General features: G+C 38.7%; 1 protein-coding gene across 1 annotated transcript in view; it reads right to left on the reverse strand.

Moving 5' to 3' along the window:
- ZDHHC2 (zinc finger DHHC-type palmitoyltransferase 2) overlaps positions 1-13,795 on the reverse strand; it is a 70,339-nt gene that overhangs the window by 21,280 nt on the left and 35,264 nt on the right. Inside the window, exons 4-6 of the mRNA XM_047854832.1 lie at positions 12,969-13,089; positions 5,486-5,555; positions 4,703-4,735 (exon numbers count right to left, since the gene is read on the reverse strand). Of these exons, the coding sequence (XP_047710788.1) occupies positions 4,703-4,735; positions 5,486-5,555; positions 12,969-13,089 (224 nt within the window). The remainder of the gene's footprint in view (positions 1-4,702; positions 4,736-5,485; positions 5,556-12,968; positions 13,090-13,795) is intronic.

Here is a 13,795-nt window from a genome sequence, read left to right on the forward strand (position 1 = left end):
GAGGTTCCTCAAAAAATTAAACAGAGATCTACCCTATGAGCCATCAGTAGCACTGCTAGGAATTTACCCAAGGGATACAGGAGTGCTGATGCACAGGGTCATTTGTGCCCCAATGTTTGTAACAGCTCTTTCAACAATAGCCAAATTATGGAAAGAGCCTAAGTGTCCAACAACTGGTGAATGGATAAAGAAATTGTGGTTTATATACACAATGGAATACTACTTGGCAATGAGAAAGAATGAAATATGGCCTTTTGTAGCAATGTGGAGGGAAATGGAGGGTATTATGCTAAGTGAAATAAGTCAGGCAGAGGAAGACAGATACCATATGTTTTCACTCATACGTGGATCCTGAGAAACTTAACGGAAGACCATGGGGGAGGGGAAGGGGGAAAAAAGTTACAGAGAGGGAGGGAGCCAAACCATAAGAGACTCTTGGATACTGAGAACAAACTGAGGGTTGATGGGAGGTGGGAGGGAGGGAGGGGAGGGTGGGTGATGGGCATTGAGGAGGGCACCTGTTGGGATGAGCACTGGGTTTGTATGGAAGCCAATTTGACAATAAATTATATTTAATAAAAAAAATTAAAAGGAAGAGAATGTATTCTGTGTCCAAATGATTTTATATAGAGAAATAAAACATGATTGTGGTAAATATCCCTTGTGTGTTGTTTAAAATTCAGTGCAAACAGCTGTTGGCTCTGATTCAGAAAAAAGGCTTTCTGATTCTAAATTGGAAAAAGAGCATAATATAGAAAAAAGAAAAAGGAAAGAATGTGGCCTTTGGAGTCCAACAATCTTGCCATGGGACTTTAAGCCCACTCTTTAACTTTTCTGAGCCCCACTTACCCCTCCTCTTTAAAATGGGATAAATAATTTCTTTACAAAAATTTTTTTAAAGAAAGAGGGAGAGCAAGCAAGTGGGGGAGACGAGTGGGAGCAGGGGGCGCAGGGTGGGAGGGAGAATCTTAAGCAGGCTCCACACTCAGCGCAAAGCCTGACATGGGGCTTGATCCCATGACCCTGAGATTAAGACCTGAACTGAAATTAAGAGTTGGACACTTAGCCAACTAAGCCACCCAGGTTCCCAGGGACAAATAATTTCTATAATTTCTGTGATTGTTAACAAGAATTATAGATTGTGTGTGTGTGTGTGTGTGTGTGTGTGTGTGTGTGTGTGTGTACAGTCTCTAGCACATTATAGGTGCTCAACAAAATGAAGCTAAAATTATCGAATTTAATTAGTGTTACCTAGTCTTTGGCAAGCATGTCAAAACAGATCATTAAGAAAATTAACATTAATGAAAATTTTATATTAAAAGAAAAAACAGTTCTGGGTTGCCTGGGTGACTCATTTGGTTGGGCATCCGACTTTGGCCCAGGTCATGATTTCGCAGTTTGTGGGTTCAAGCCCCGTGTCAGGCTCTGTGCTAACAGCTCAGAGCCTGGAGCCTGCTTCTGATTCTGCGTCTCCCTCTCTCTGTGTCCCCTCCCACACTCATGCTCTGTCTCTCTCTCTCTCAAAAATAAATAAACATTAAAAAAATTTTTTTAAAGAAAAAACACTTCTGACTACAAGATCCATCACTGTTTTAGTTAAAACACAAGTGTGATGTTGAACTCCAGCACCCTTATGGGTAATCTCAACTGGCCACAGCAGAGAAGCTGAAATCATTGACGACAAACAAGCATAGTTTTTTGATTTTTCAGATGCTCAAAGTTGACAGTTACTGAACTTCAAAATTATATACAAGACCTGCCTAATAAGTTTGGAACATCCTGAAGATCTTTTAATGAATGACTGTTGTATTCCCAAAATGATTATAAAAAAAGGTTATTTATATATGGATAGGGAAAATTTTCCAGGATATATTAAGTGGAGAGAGAAAAAAAAAAGGCACAAACCCAGTCCTTAATGGAACCACTTGTGTGAAAACAATGTGTAAAATATTTTTGCGTGTGTACAAAAACACGTAACGCACCCACATCCACATTTACGTCAGAAATGTGCACGTGACGTTTAGCAACATGTTGTTGTAAGCAGGAGCAGAAAGGGGGAGAGGGCACTGAGAAGAACACTTGACCGAGAGAGAGGGAGACACAGAATCGGAAGCAGGCTCCAGGCTCTGAGCTGTCAGCACAGAGCCTGACGCGGGACTCAAACTCACAAACTGGGAGATCCTGACCTGAGCCAAGTAGGACGCTCGACCGACTGAGCCACCCAGGCACCCCTAAATTTTTTAATTTAAAAATTTAATTTGAAATTTAAAATACGTAAATGAAATGACTGCTCCATGCAGCTGGCACCAGACAAATCTTAGGCCGCTGGCACTCATTCCTTCACAAACCAACCTGGCTACTGCTTGCTGCAAGGGTGGGCCCAGAGCTGAGGCAGTGGCTGTGACAACGGTGGCTATGACAGGAGACACAACAGCCCGGAGAAGCAATGACACAGAAGTTGGCAGGTACTGCGGCCGGTTCATTCAACAGCTTCCACGTGGCCATGAAGAGTGAGCATGATAACGCGGAGGCACAGCTACGCAATCCGAGCCCGCTTTTAAACCCTCCAGAGTCCTTTGCACTGACGGCTCAGAGCCTGCTTGTGATTCTCTCTCTCTCTCTCTCTCTCTCTCTCTCTCTGCCCCTCCACTGCTCGTTCTCTCTCTCTCTCTCAAAATAAATAAACTTTTTAAAAAAGATAGTTTAAAACCTCCAGAGCTTTAGATCTGTTCCCCTTCATTTATTTAACAAGATCTGTCAAAATGTGGAAGATTGTCAGATTGTGCTAGAAGCCTCTTACAAAGCCAAATTAATTGCAGGTTTAGAAAAAGTTGCTATCGTTGCAAATTATTATTTCCTATTTTTGTGCTGTAGTGAGGATAGCAAGAGCGCGGTAAGATTTATAGGTGTGCAAAGCTTGGGATTAATATGGATTGTTTCCACCTTTCCATCCCTTATCATCACGATCTCCTATTACTTTAGGTCAGAAAAATCAAAGTCAACTCTAGGTCCCTGAGTTCTTGCCCACCCTGCTAAGTTTTCCCTAGAATACATAGCTATTCAGAAAAGAGGGGTGTCTCAGTACGGGCTCCCCCGAGAGCAGCCCCTGGACAAGAACCTGGATACAGTGTATTTGAATCAAGGAAGGGAGAAAAGCCAAGACAGCATGTGTTGATGGCCAGGCCCTTGCTGGTTGAGGGTGGCCTCTGGGTGCATGAAAGGCCTGGCGCTTGGGGACTGTCCAGCTTAGCAGCCGAATCAACCCCCTCAGGTGGAAAAGAGCCCTCAGGCGGAGAAGCAAAGAAATAGTGGTGCCTGAGGCAGGGAGCTGCCACGGGCAGGGGAACTATTCAGGTGCAGTGAACCCACAGACAGGTTGTGGGGATGTGGTGAGGAACTGAGGACATGAGCTACTAGAGGGATCAACAGAGGAATGTAAGGAAGATTAAGAAACTTACAATTGAGGATATGCGGGGGGGCGGGGGGGGTTGCTGAGAAAGAGAATACAATGAATGAAGAATGAGGAAAGCAAAAGAATGGCTACAAATGAACATTAATATCAGGGGAGGCTATTTATTGAGATCTTTCCTTGAGAAGAACATTATACTCACAGGCATTAACTTGCCTTAACAACTGAAAGAAGAAACCCTAGGTGGAGAAAAGGAAGAGGTATCTAGAGAGAGAAAGTACCGTGAACCTGATATTTCCCTGTGATTTCCCGCAGCTGAGAGAATCATTCCTTGTATGTTTCTACCAACACCTGACAAACATTGGTGAGCATGTCTACCTTTCTCTGGGGGTTACCCCTGAAAGAAGACAAGGCTTGTACAGTAATCATGCCTCGTGTCCAAATCCAAGCCACTGGTAACCTCAGTGTAGCTGTCACAGGTATGTGTACCTTGAGAAGAAAAATTACAGAGAGGGGTAGAAAAAAATCAACCCTCATTACTTAATTAGACCTTTCAAATAACCCTTTGTTCAGCTGCCTGACCTAAAATTATTTTCTAAAATATTAATGCATTCTAAGTAGAAACACTTGTTTATTTAAAAAAAAAAATTTAACGTTTATTTTTGAGAGGGGGAGAGAGAGAGAGAGAACGAGAGAAAGCAACTGGGGGACACAGGATCTGAAGTGGGCTGTGCCCTGACAGCAGAACCAGATGTCGGGCTCAAACGCATGGACCGTGGGCTCAAGACCTGAGCCGAAGTCAGACATTTAACCGACTGAGCCACACAGGTGTCCCTGGAAACCCATATGTGTATATTTGTGTATTTGCTATTCTACTCCTCAACGTCAAGTTCTATTTAAAATAAATTGTTAAAGTTTTAGATGAATTAATTCATTATTCAAAACTTCCACTGAAGTATTGTGTATAATTTATGAATACATTTTGGTGTAATTTCTGGGAAGTGTTTCAGGATCTCTGTATTTAGGCATGTGCATACAAAGAAAACCATTTGTTCTAAGCAAATATGACTAACTTTTATACTGTTTACCTACTAGTTTTGAAGTTATTTCATGGAAATTCTTCCGAATAAAAAAAGCTCCCTTGAGCTAATTTAACAAATACTAGAAACTAAATCTGAAAGTACCTCCTGGGTCAGCTAAGGCAAGATTTATAAGAAGACTTAAACAGATAAATGATTCAACTTATTAAGTTGTAAGGGACAGAAACCTGCTTGAATACAGATCTATACTCACCAAGGGCAATGATGATCCATCTTCAAAATACATCTAAAAAAACACACACACAAAACTTAACACCATAAAATTTTAGCCCCATTAAAGTATAAAAAGCAAATATAAAAGTCATAGAAAAAAGAGTTGTGGCAAGTAAAATATCGCAAAATTGCTTACTTATCTAAAAGTTGAATAATAGAGAAAGTCTTCAGCTCAAATAAACATGACAGCCAATTTTAATTATGATATAATTATAGAACTTTAAAAATATACACGCTTTAAAATACAAATAAAATACCTCATTTTTTGCAAACAATGCAATATGTTAACACGCAAGTATCTTAGGTTAAAGAAAGTGCAAAATGTCAACAGGTTTACAGAAAGTCTGGATGAACCTTTTCCTTTAATATCAATCTTTAAGGTAAGGAGCACTGTCCCTGTGGTGTAGTAAGAATCTGACAATATCTAATTGTCATGAAGTCAAATGAGCTATCTCTATAAAGATGAAAAAGAGTCACAGAAGCATTTGTTAAACAGAAACTAGCCAAGTCTGAGCTGTCAAAACTCGTGTACTTGACTCCCATCCATGTGAATCCGGGGGGCGGGGGGGGGGGAGGGACAATTAAGTGAGTGTGGCTAGGGCCACACTCACATTAATGCAAGTGATTATACTGGTCCTATTTCCTAAATAAAGCTCTCAGAAGCACAATTAAAGAAATGATCTGGAAAACAGTGAGGAAAGAAACATTATTAATTAAGAGGAACACCACATGTAGACATTTCAGAAGTAAAAGGTTTTCTTACTTGTCACAGACAGAACAGTGATGGCAGCGGTCTGGTTTTATGAGTTGGCATCTATCACAATATCGGATTGCTAGGGACAAAAAGTTCCACTTAGTCTTAGATTTAACACTGAATTGAATATACAATTAAACAGCTCTTATCATCTATCCAAATTTAACTTCTAAAAAGCATAGTGAATTTGAATTTGGTAAAAATGAGATGTTCTCTTGTGTAAATACAAAAATAGGATGACTTGCTTATAGCCTCAGTTTTCTTTCTTTCTTTCATTCTTTCCTTATTCCTTGCTCCCTCCCTTCCTTCCTCCCTGCCTCTCTTCCTACTTTTCTTTTAAAAGTATGGGGCGCCTGGGTGGCGCAGTCGGTTAAGCGTCCGACTTCAGCCAGGTCACGATCTCGCGGTCCGTGAGTTCGAGCCCCGCATCAGGCTCTGGGCTGATGGCTCAGAGCCTGGAGCCTGTTTCCGATTCTGTGTCTCCCTTTCTCTCTGCCCCTCCCCCGTTCATGCTCTGTCTCTCTCTGTCCCAAAAATAAATAAACGTTGAAAAAAAAATAAAAGTAATTTCTACACCCAATGTGGGGCATGAACTCACGACCCCGAGATCAAGAATTGCACTGTCCACCGACTAAGCCAGTCAGCTGCCCCTGGCCTCAGTTTTCAAAAGAGATTTCTCAAGAATACAGAATCTTTGGGGGGAATTTTTCTAAGACTCTCACAATTGCTAGTAATGATAGGAAAGCTCACAAAGGGTGCAAAAATACGTCCATTTCTATCAAAGTAAACAGAGTGCATACCACAGGTAAATCAACTTATTTCCTGTACCCCACCAGGATAAGTACGAGAGGATACAACCACATTTTAGTTTTATGAGAAACACATTTTAGAAATATGCGAATAAACTCTATTAGTTGTTCAAATTGTTCACTGTTGTGAGATACAAGATTAGAAGTGAGTACTAGAAGAAGTACTTCCAATTCAGAATTTTAATTCTTGTAATAGAAGTCCTGATCCTTTCTTCTCTAATATACACATATCAAAGACAATGATGGATGTCTGATCTGGATATGCTATTTCAGTACACAGACATCTTACAAGATGCAAGCAGTCTACCAAAATTACAGGAAGACAATTATTAAGTGGGTCACAGGATCAGTAAAACCAAATTAATGCATTTAAAATTTGGAAAAAGTCCTTGCAACAAATAATTACCACTGTTATATTAGTTAATGTGATCTCTGAAACAGGAAACAGTTGCTATAAACTAAGATTAAGATGAGGTTTTTTTCTTCTTTATTATTATTTTTTAATGTTTATTTTTTTTGAGAGAGAGAGAGAGAGAGAGAGAGAGAGAGCGAGAGCGAGCTCAAGCGGGGAGGGGAAAAGAGAGAGAGAGACACAGAATCTGAAGCAGGCTCCAGGCTCCGAGCTGTCACCACAGAGCCCGACGTGGGACTCAAACCCACAATCTGTGAGATCATGACCTGAGCTGAAGTTGAATGCTTAACTGACTAAGCCACCCAGGCGCCCCAGATGAGTTTTTTTCAACAAGGCCTATTTGGAATTGTTTTCAATACTGAAATAAGTTCTCAGTCATCCCCTTACAACTCTCTTTTTTTCAGACACCACAGAGATTAATGGCATGGCAGCCTCATTTCCTAAATGAAGAAGTCTTATAGCAACATACTAGCGAAAGCTACACAGTATCACTGGCTCATGCAAAACATTACAGTGGAAGGCAGTATTATCCAGCAGAAATATAATGTGAGCCACGTGTATATTTTTAGATTCTCTGGGAGCTATGTTAAATGACATAAAAATATGTCTTGGGCCTGGGTGGCTCAGCTGGGTGAGCGTCCAACTTGATTTCAGCTCAGGTCATGATCCCAGTGTCGTGGGATCAAGCCCCGCATCGGGCTCCATGCTGAGTATGGAGCCTGCTTGAGATTCTCTCTTTCTCTCCCTATGCCCCTCTGCCTGGCTCTCACTATCTCTCTAATCTCTCCAAAATTTTACAAAGACATAAAAAGAAACAGGGAAATTAATTCTATTAAAATACATTATTTTACCTAATATATCAAAAATATTATTTCAACATATAATTAATATACAAATTTAATCACATATTTTACATTTTTTTAATGCCAAGTTTATATTTTCTACACTTATAGTTGAATTTTAAGTGGTAAGTTTGGGGGACAATGCTAGGTTCTCTCCAGATGGTGATTATCTCTATTTTAAAGTATGCTGGGGGAAAAAACAAAACAAAACTCTCAAATCAAAGTGGGTAAATAATTCATAGGAAATCAAAACAATATAGAAATAAGATATTTGTTTATAGTCTTTCATAAACATAAATTTAGTCTTTAAATTAAAAAAAAAAACCCACAATCCCATTTAAAATTGCACCAAAAATAATAAGATACCTAGGAACAAACCTAACTAAAGAGGTGAAAGACCCATATTCTGAAAACTATGAAACACTGATTAAAGAAACTGAAGATGACACAAAGAAATGGAAAGACATTCCAGGCTCATGGATTAGAACAAATACTATTAAAACACCTATACTACCCTATGCAATCTACACACCCAATGCAATCCCTATCAAAATACGAAGAGCATTTTTCACAGAACTAGAACAAACAATCCTAAAATGTGTATGGAACCACAAAAGACACCAAATAGCCAAAACAAAGCTGGAGGCACCACAATTTCGGACTTCACATTACATTACAAAGATGTGGTGATCAAAACAGTATGGTATCAGCCCAAAAATACACACACAGATCAATAGAATAGAATGGAAAACCCACAATTATTTGATCAATTAATTTATGACAAAGGACGCAAAAAATATGCAAGGGGAAAAAGACAGTCTCTTTAACAAATGGTGTTGGGAAAAGTGGACAGCTACATGCAAAAGAATGCAAATGGACCACTTTCTTATACCATACACAAAAATAAATTCAAAATGTATCAAAGATCTAAATGTGAGAACTGAAACCATAAAAATCCTAGAAGAGAGCATAGGCAGTGATTTCTCTGACATCAGCCATAGCATTTTTTTTCTAGATAGGTCCTCTGAGGCAAGGGAAACAAAGGCAAAAATAAACTATTGGGATGACATCAAAATAAAAAGTTTCTGCACAGCAAAGGAAACAATCAGCAAAACTAAGAAGCAATCTATGGAATGGGAGAAGATATTTGCAAATGACATATCCGGTAAAGGGTTAGTATTCAAATTATACAAATCAACACCCAAAAAACAAATAATCCAAATTAAAAATGGGCAAAAGACATGAACAGACATTTTTCCAAAGAAGACATCCTGACGGTCAACAGACACATAAAAAGATGCTCATCATCACTTACCATCAGGGAAATGCAAATCAAATTACAATGAGATATCACCTCACACCTGTCAGAATGACTAAAATCAACAACACAAGAAACAACAGGAGTTGCTGAGGATGTGGAGAAAAAGGAACCTTCTTGCACTGTTGGTGGGAATGCAAACTGGTGCAGCTACTGTGGAAAACAGTATGGAGGTTCCTCAAAAAGTCAAAAATAGAACTACCCCTACCATCCAGCAATCGCACTACTATTTACCCAAAGAATACAAAAACACTAAATCAAAGGGATACATGCACCCCTATGTTTACAGCAGCGTTATTTACAATAGCCAAGATCTGGAAGCAGCCCAAGTGTCCATCACTGATGAATGGATAAAGAAGATGTGGTACATATATGCAATGGGATATTATTCAGCCATAAAAAAGAATGAAATATTGCCATTTGCAATGACATGGATGGAGCTAGAGAGTATAATGCTAAGTGAAATAAATCAGTCAGAGAAAGACAAATACCATACAATTTCACTCATATGCGGAATTCAAGAAACAAAACAAATGAACAAAGGGGAAAAAAGAGACAAAGACAAACCAAGAAACAGACTCTACTATAGGGAACAAACTAATGTTTACCGGGGGGGGGGGGGGGGGGTGTTAACCGGCAATGGGGATTAAGGAAGGCACTTGCCATGATGAGCACCAGGTGATTCTTAAAACAAAAACTTAAAAAAAAAAAAATTCCATGTGCTACATTACATTCAACTAAAATTATCCTGCTATAATTTAAAATGAACTATCTGATTATCATTTAAAAACTGTTAACAGGAAGAATTTTAACTGTCTTGTTTGAATTTTTTCAGAGTTTATTCTTATATTACTTTACTTATGTAATTTAAAACCTTTTTGGGTAATGTTGAAAAACAATGTTATCAACATCTATGTGCAAAAAGATAAGCTCCATCACCTCTAGCTGTTACCTTCTTACGTCAAAATCTACAAAAAAAAAATTTTTGTAGGAAAAGATCAAGGGCAAGAGAGAGCTGAAAAAGCAGAGTCCTCACTTAATAAGCATAGAAAAATATCTACAATAAAGTTTGGTGATCCCTGTAAGAAAACAGAAGATGGTGGGATCAGAAGAAAGCACAGAACAAACAGGTGACATGAACAGTCCTGTTAATACCCTGCTTTACTACGCCCCACATTCCAGTCTGTATGTAGGTGAATTTTTCTCTGTGTAGGGCAGCTTAATCTAGGCAGCTGGCCTTTTTCTCCCTGGGGTTTGGAGGAAGTACTATGGATTTAGAAGGGATACTAAAATCCTTAATTATATTACTATCACTTTCTTCAATTCTCTCTGAAATACAAAGTGCATGAACACTGCATCTTTCAGGTGCTTTAGTCAATTTCTCAGGGGGAAGACGGAAGCTATCCAAAGAACCCAAGGGTCTTTGCTGAGGGTGAGGAAGGAAGGACCCCCCCCCCCCCCCCCCTCACATCCTGCCCTGGTGGTAGTATGGTGGCTCCTTTGAACATCCATTCCACATTGTGTTTTCCTTTACATTCTATACATTCCAGAAGGGGATCAATCACGCTGACATAATCTATTTATTATACTTAGCATAATTTAACTTAGTCAGTGACTCTAGTCAGTTAATATTGATTTTATCAGGCATCCCAAATTTTTGCACTGAAAATATAAACAAAGATTACATTAGGAGATCTAGATTGTATTCTGCACTGTCACAAATATTAAGAACTGTAAGTTCATCTCAGGATAAAGGTATCTAATACTTCAGAGGGATAAGAGCCTTAACATTATATAAACAACACAAGGAGATGACTTATAAATCCAAAGTGTAGTTATTACTAATGGAAATTAATACTTTGTTAAAGTAGGACCTACGCTTCCTCCCTTTCTCTTGACCCAGTGTTTCAAGGGGTACCGTAGAAAGCACTGACCTAGGAATGTGGAGACTAGATTTTTGCACCCTAAACTGTCACTGTCATTAACCAGTTTTGGAAACTGGTGCAGTAATCTATTTTTAGAGGGCTTAAATTGAGTATTTGCTTAGGCTTATGTCATGTCAATATACATAAACATACATAAGCACATCTCAGTGGAAGAGAACCAGTGGCATTAATATTAAACCAAAGAATTACCACTTGCCCAGGGAAAACAAACAGAAAAAAATTGCAAGACTTTGACTTAGACTTAGTTATGATTCTCAGGTGAGTTAGAAACAAACATAAATAATATAAAAATATTGATGAGATGGTTTACATTCTCGTTTTCATACTAAGCCTCTGAAACCAGTTGTGTATTTTATACCTAAAGCACAACTCAATTTGGAGGGGTCACATTTTTTGTAAAGTTTATTTATTTATTTTGAGAAAGAGAGAGAGCATAAGTGGGGGAGGAACAGAGAGAGAGAGAGAGAGAGGGAGAGAGAGAATCCCAAGCTGCTCCGTGCTCTCAGTGCAGAGCCTGACTCGGGGCTCCATCTCATGACCCTGAGATCATGACCTGACCTGAAATTAAGAGTCAGAAGCTTAACCGATTGAGCTACCCAGATGCCCCAGGAGTTGCCACATTTTAAGTGCTCAACAGCCATATGGGGCTAGTGGCTACCAAAGTGGGTGGCACAGGCCTAAAGTCACAAAATTTCTAGGTGAGTCTTGGTGGGCAAGTATCAATAGTCATGTATGTCCATTTTTAAGACAATTCTTTAATCAGATTGCTACTAAACTACCTAAAAGACCTGACCCAGGTAAATGAGATTTATTAACTGAAATGCATTTGTTATAGCAGCACTATCAACAATCGCCAAAGTATGGAAAGAGCCCAAATGTCCATCGATGGATGAATGGATAAAGAAGATGTGGTATATATAAATGGAGTTATTACTCGGCAATCAAAAAGAATGAAATCTTGCAACTACGAATGAAATTTGCAACTACGTGGATGGAACTGGAGGGTATTATGCTAAGTGAAATTAGAGAAAGACAAAAATCACATGACTTCACTCATCTGAGGACTTTAAGAGACAAAACAGATGAATACAAGGGAAGGGAAACAAAAATAATATAAAAACAGGGAGGGGGACAAAACAGAAGAGACTCCTAAAATATGGAAAACAAACTGAGGGTTACTAGAGGGGTTGTGGGAGGGAGGATGGACTAAATGGGTAAGGAGCACCAAGGAATCTACTCCTGGATCATTGTTGCACTATATGCTAACTAATTTGGATGTGCATTTAAAAAAATAAAAAAGAAAATTTAAAAAAAGGAAAGAAAATTACCATACATTTTAAATATAAAGAAATTGTATCAATCCCTTAAGTTTTATTTACTTTATACAATTACTTCTTTATATTTATGTAAAATTGTCAATGTTATGTTCATTATAGATATTGCTCCCTTAAATTAAATAATAGGAAAAGTCTATAATTAAAACTTTAAAAAAATTAGGGGTCCCTGGGTGGCTCAGTCAGTTAAGTATCCAACACTTTACAGCAGCTCAGGTCATGATCTCGTGGTTTGTGAGTTCAAGCTCTGGGTCAGGCTCTGAGCTGACAACACAGAGCCTGCTTGGGATTCTCTCTCTCCCTCTCTCTCTGCACCTTTCCCACTCATGTGCATCTAAATAAAAAAACATTTAAAAAAATCTTTAGTCCATTAAGCGTCCGACTTCACCTCAGGTCATGACCTTGGGCTCTATGCTGACAGCTCGGAGCCTGGAGCCTGCTTCAGATTCTGTGTCTCCCTCTCTCTCTGCCCCCCTCCCACTCACCCTGTCTCTTTCTCTCTCTCAAAAATAAGCATTAACATTTTTTTAAAAAATTTAAAAAATAAATCCAACTACAAATTAGTACTTCAGCAGTTTCTAACATCTCCACTGAGTCCTAACTAAGTGACTAGAGAAGTCACGAGGGAAGTGAGGTCTGTGCTGATGTGTTTGAGATCTTTGTGCCACACACCGTTACTCACGTGTCTGTTTTATAGAATCGTATAGGAAAGACTGAATAACCACCCAAGACATAACACAATCTATTTCAATGAGTGTTCGACAGTTTCAAGTATATAAATATGCTGAGGGTCACCACAAGAATCGTGCCAAAGCACTCATTATCATGTACCTCCAGACATGGTCCTGGTATAGATGGGGAGATCTTTGGCTGCTCGCCGAAGAACTTCCTGATGGGCTTCTCCTCTTGGCTCTCTCTCCAACAATTCTTTCTCCGCATAAGAGAGATGGAACTGTGGAAACAATTTACATTTCAGTCCATGTTCTCAAGAAATTCCATATTGGTCCGAAAAGTTATTTATAAAATATTAATCAGATCTATTATATATACTGAGAGTGATAACAGAGTTTGAATCTGGGCATGTCTGTTAATCTAGTGGATCATTAGTTGATGCATCTAGAAAAAGGGAATAATAATACCTACTTCCTCAGATGTTCATGAAACTCAAGAGGAATAAAGTATGTAAAATTGTCTTATAGAGTTCCGCTCCACCATTAGTTATACTAATAAATGAAGTGACAAAATAAACAAATTTGGCTCATTGGGTAAGTTTTTCAAGCGGATATTAGGAATAAAAATAGAAACAAAACTATCAAGCATTGTTTCTTATCTAAGTGAATTTTAACTTGAGGATAATCATGACATGAATTTCCCAGCACTCAAAAGAACTAATCATTAATTTTACTTCTTACACTGCCAATTTGGCCCACCCAATTAAAAAAATCCTTATTTGAGAAAAATCAAATTTGTTTGGGCTATACACACACAAAGAAAACCCCAATCACACACACACACACACAAAACCGGTTGTAGAAGTCTATAAAGGTTTAAATGTGTTCTAGGAGACATGTACAAGGATATTCATAGCATCATCATTTGAAATGTAAAAAATTAAACCCAACCCTAATGTCCATCAAAAGGATAATGGATAAATAAGT

This window comes from Prionailurus viverrinus, chromosome B1 (assembly GCF_022837055.1).
Source record: "Prionailurus viverrinus isolate Anna chromosome B1, UM_Priviv_1.0, whole genome shotgun sequence".
Classification (NCBI taxonomy): Eukaryota; Metazoa; Chordata; class Mammalia; order Carnivora; family Felidae; genus Prionailurus; species Prionailurus viverrinus.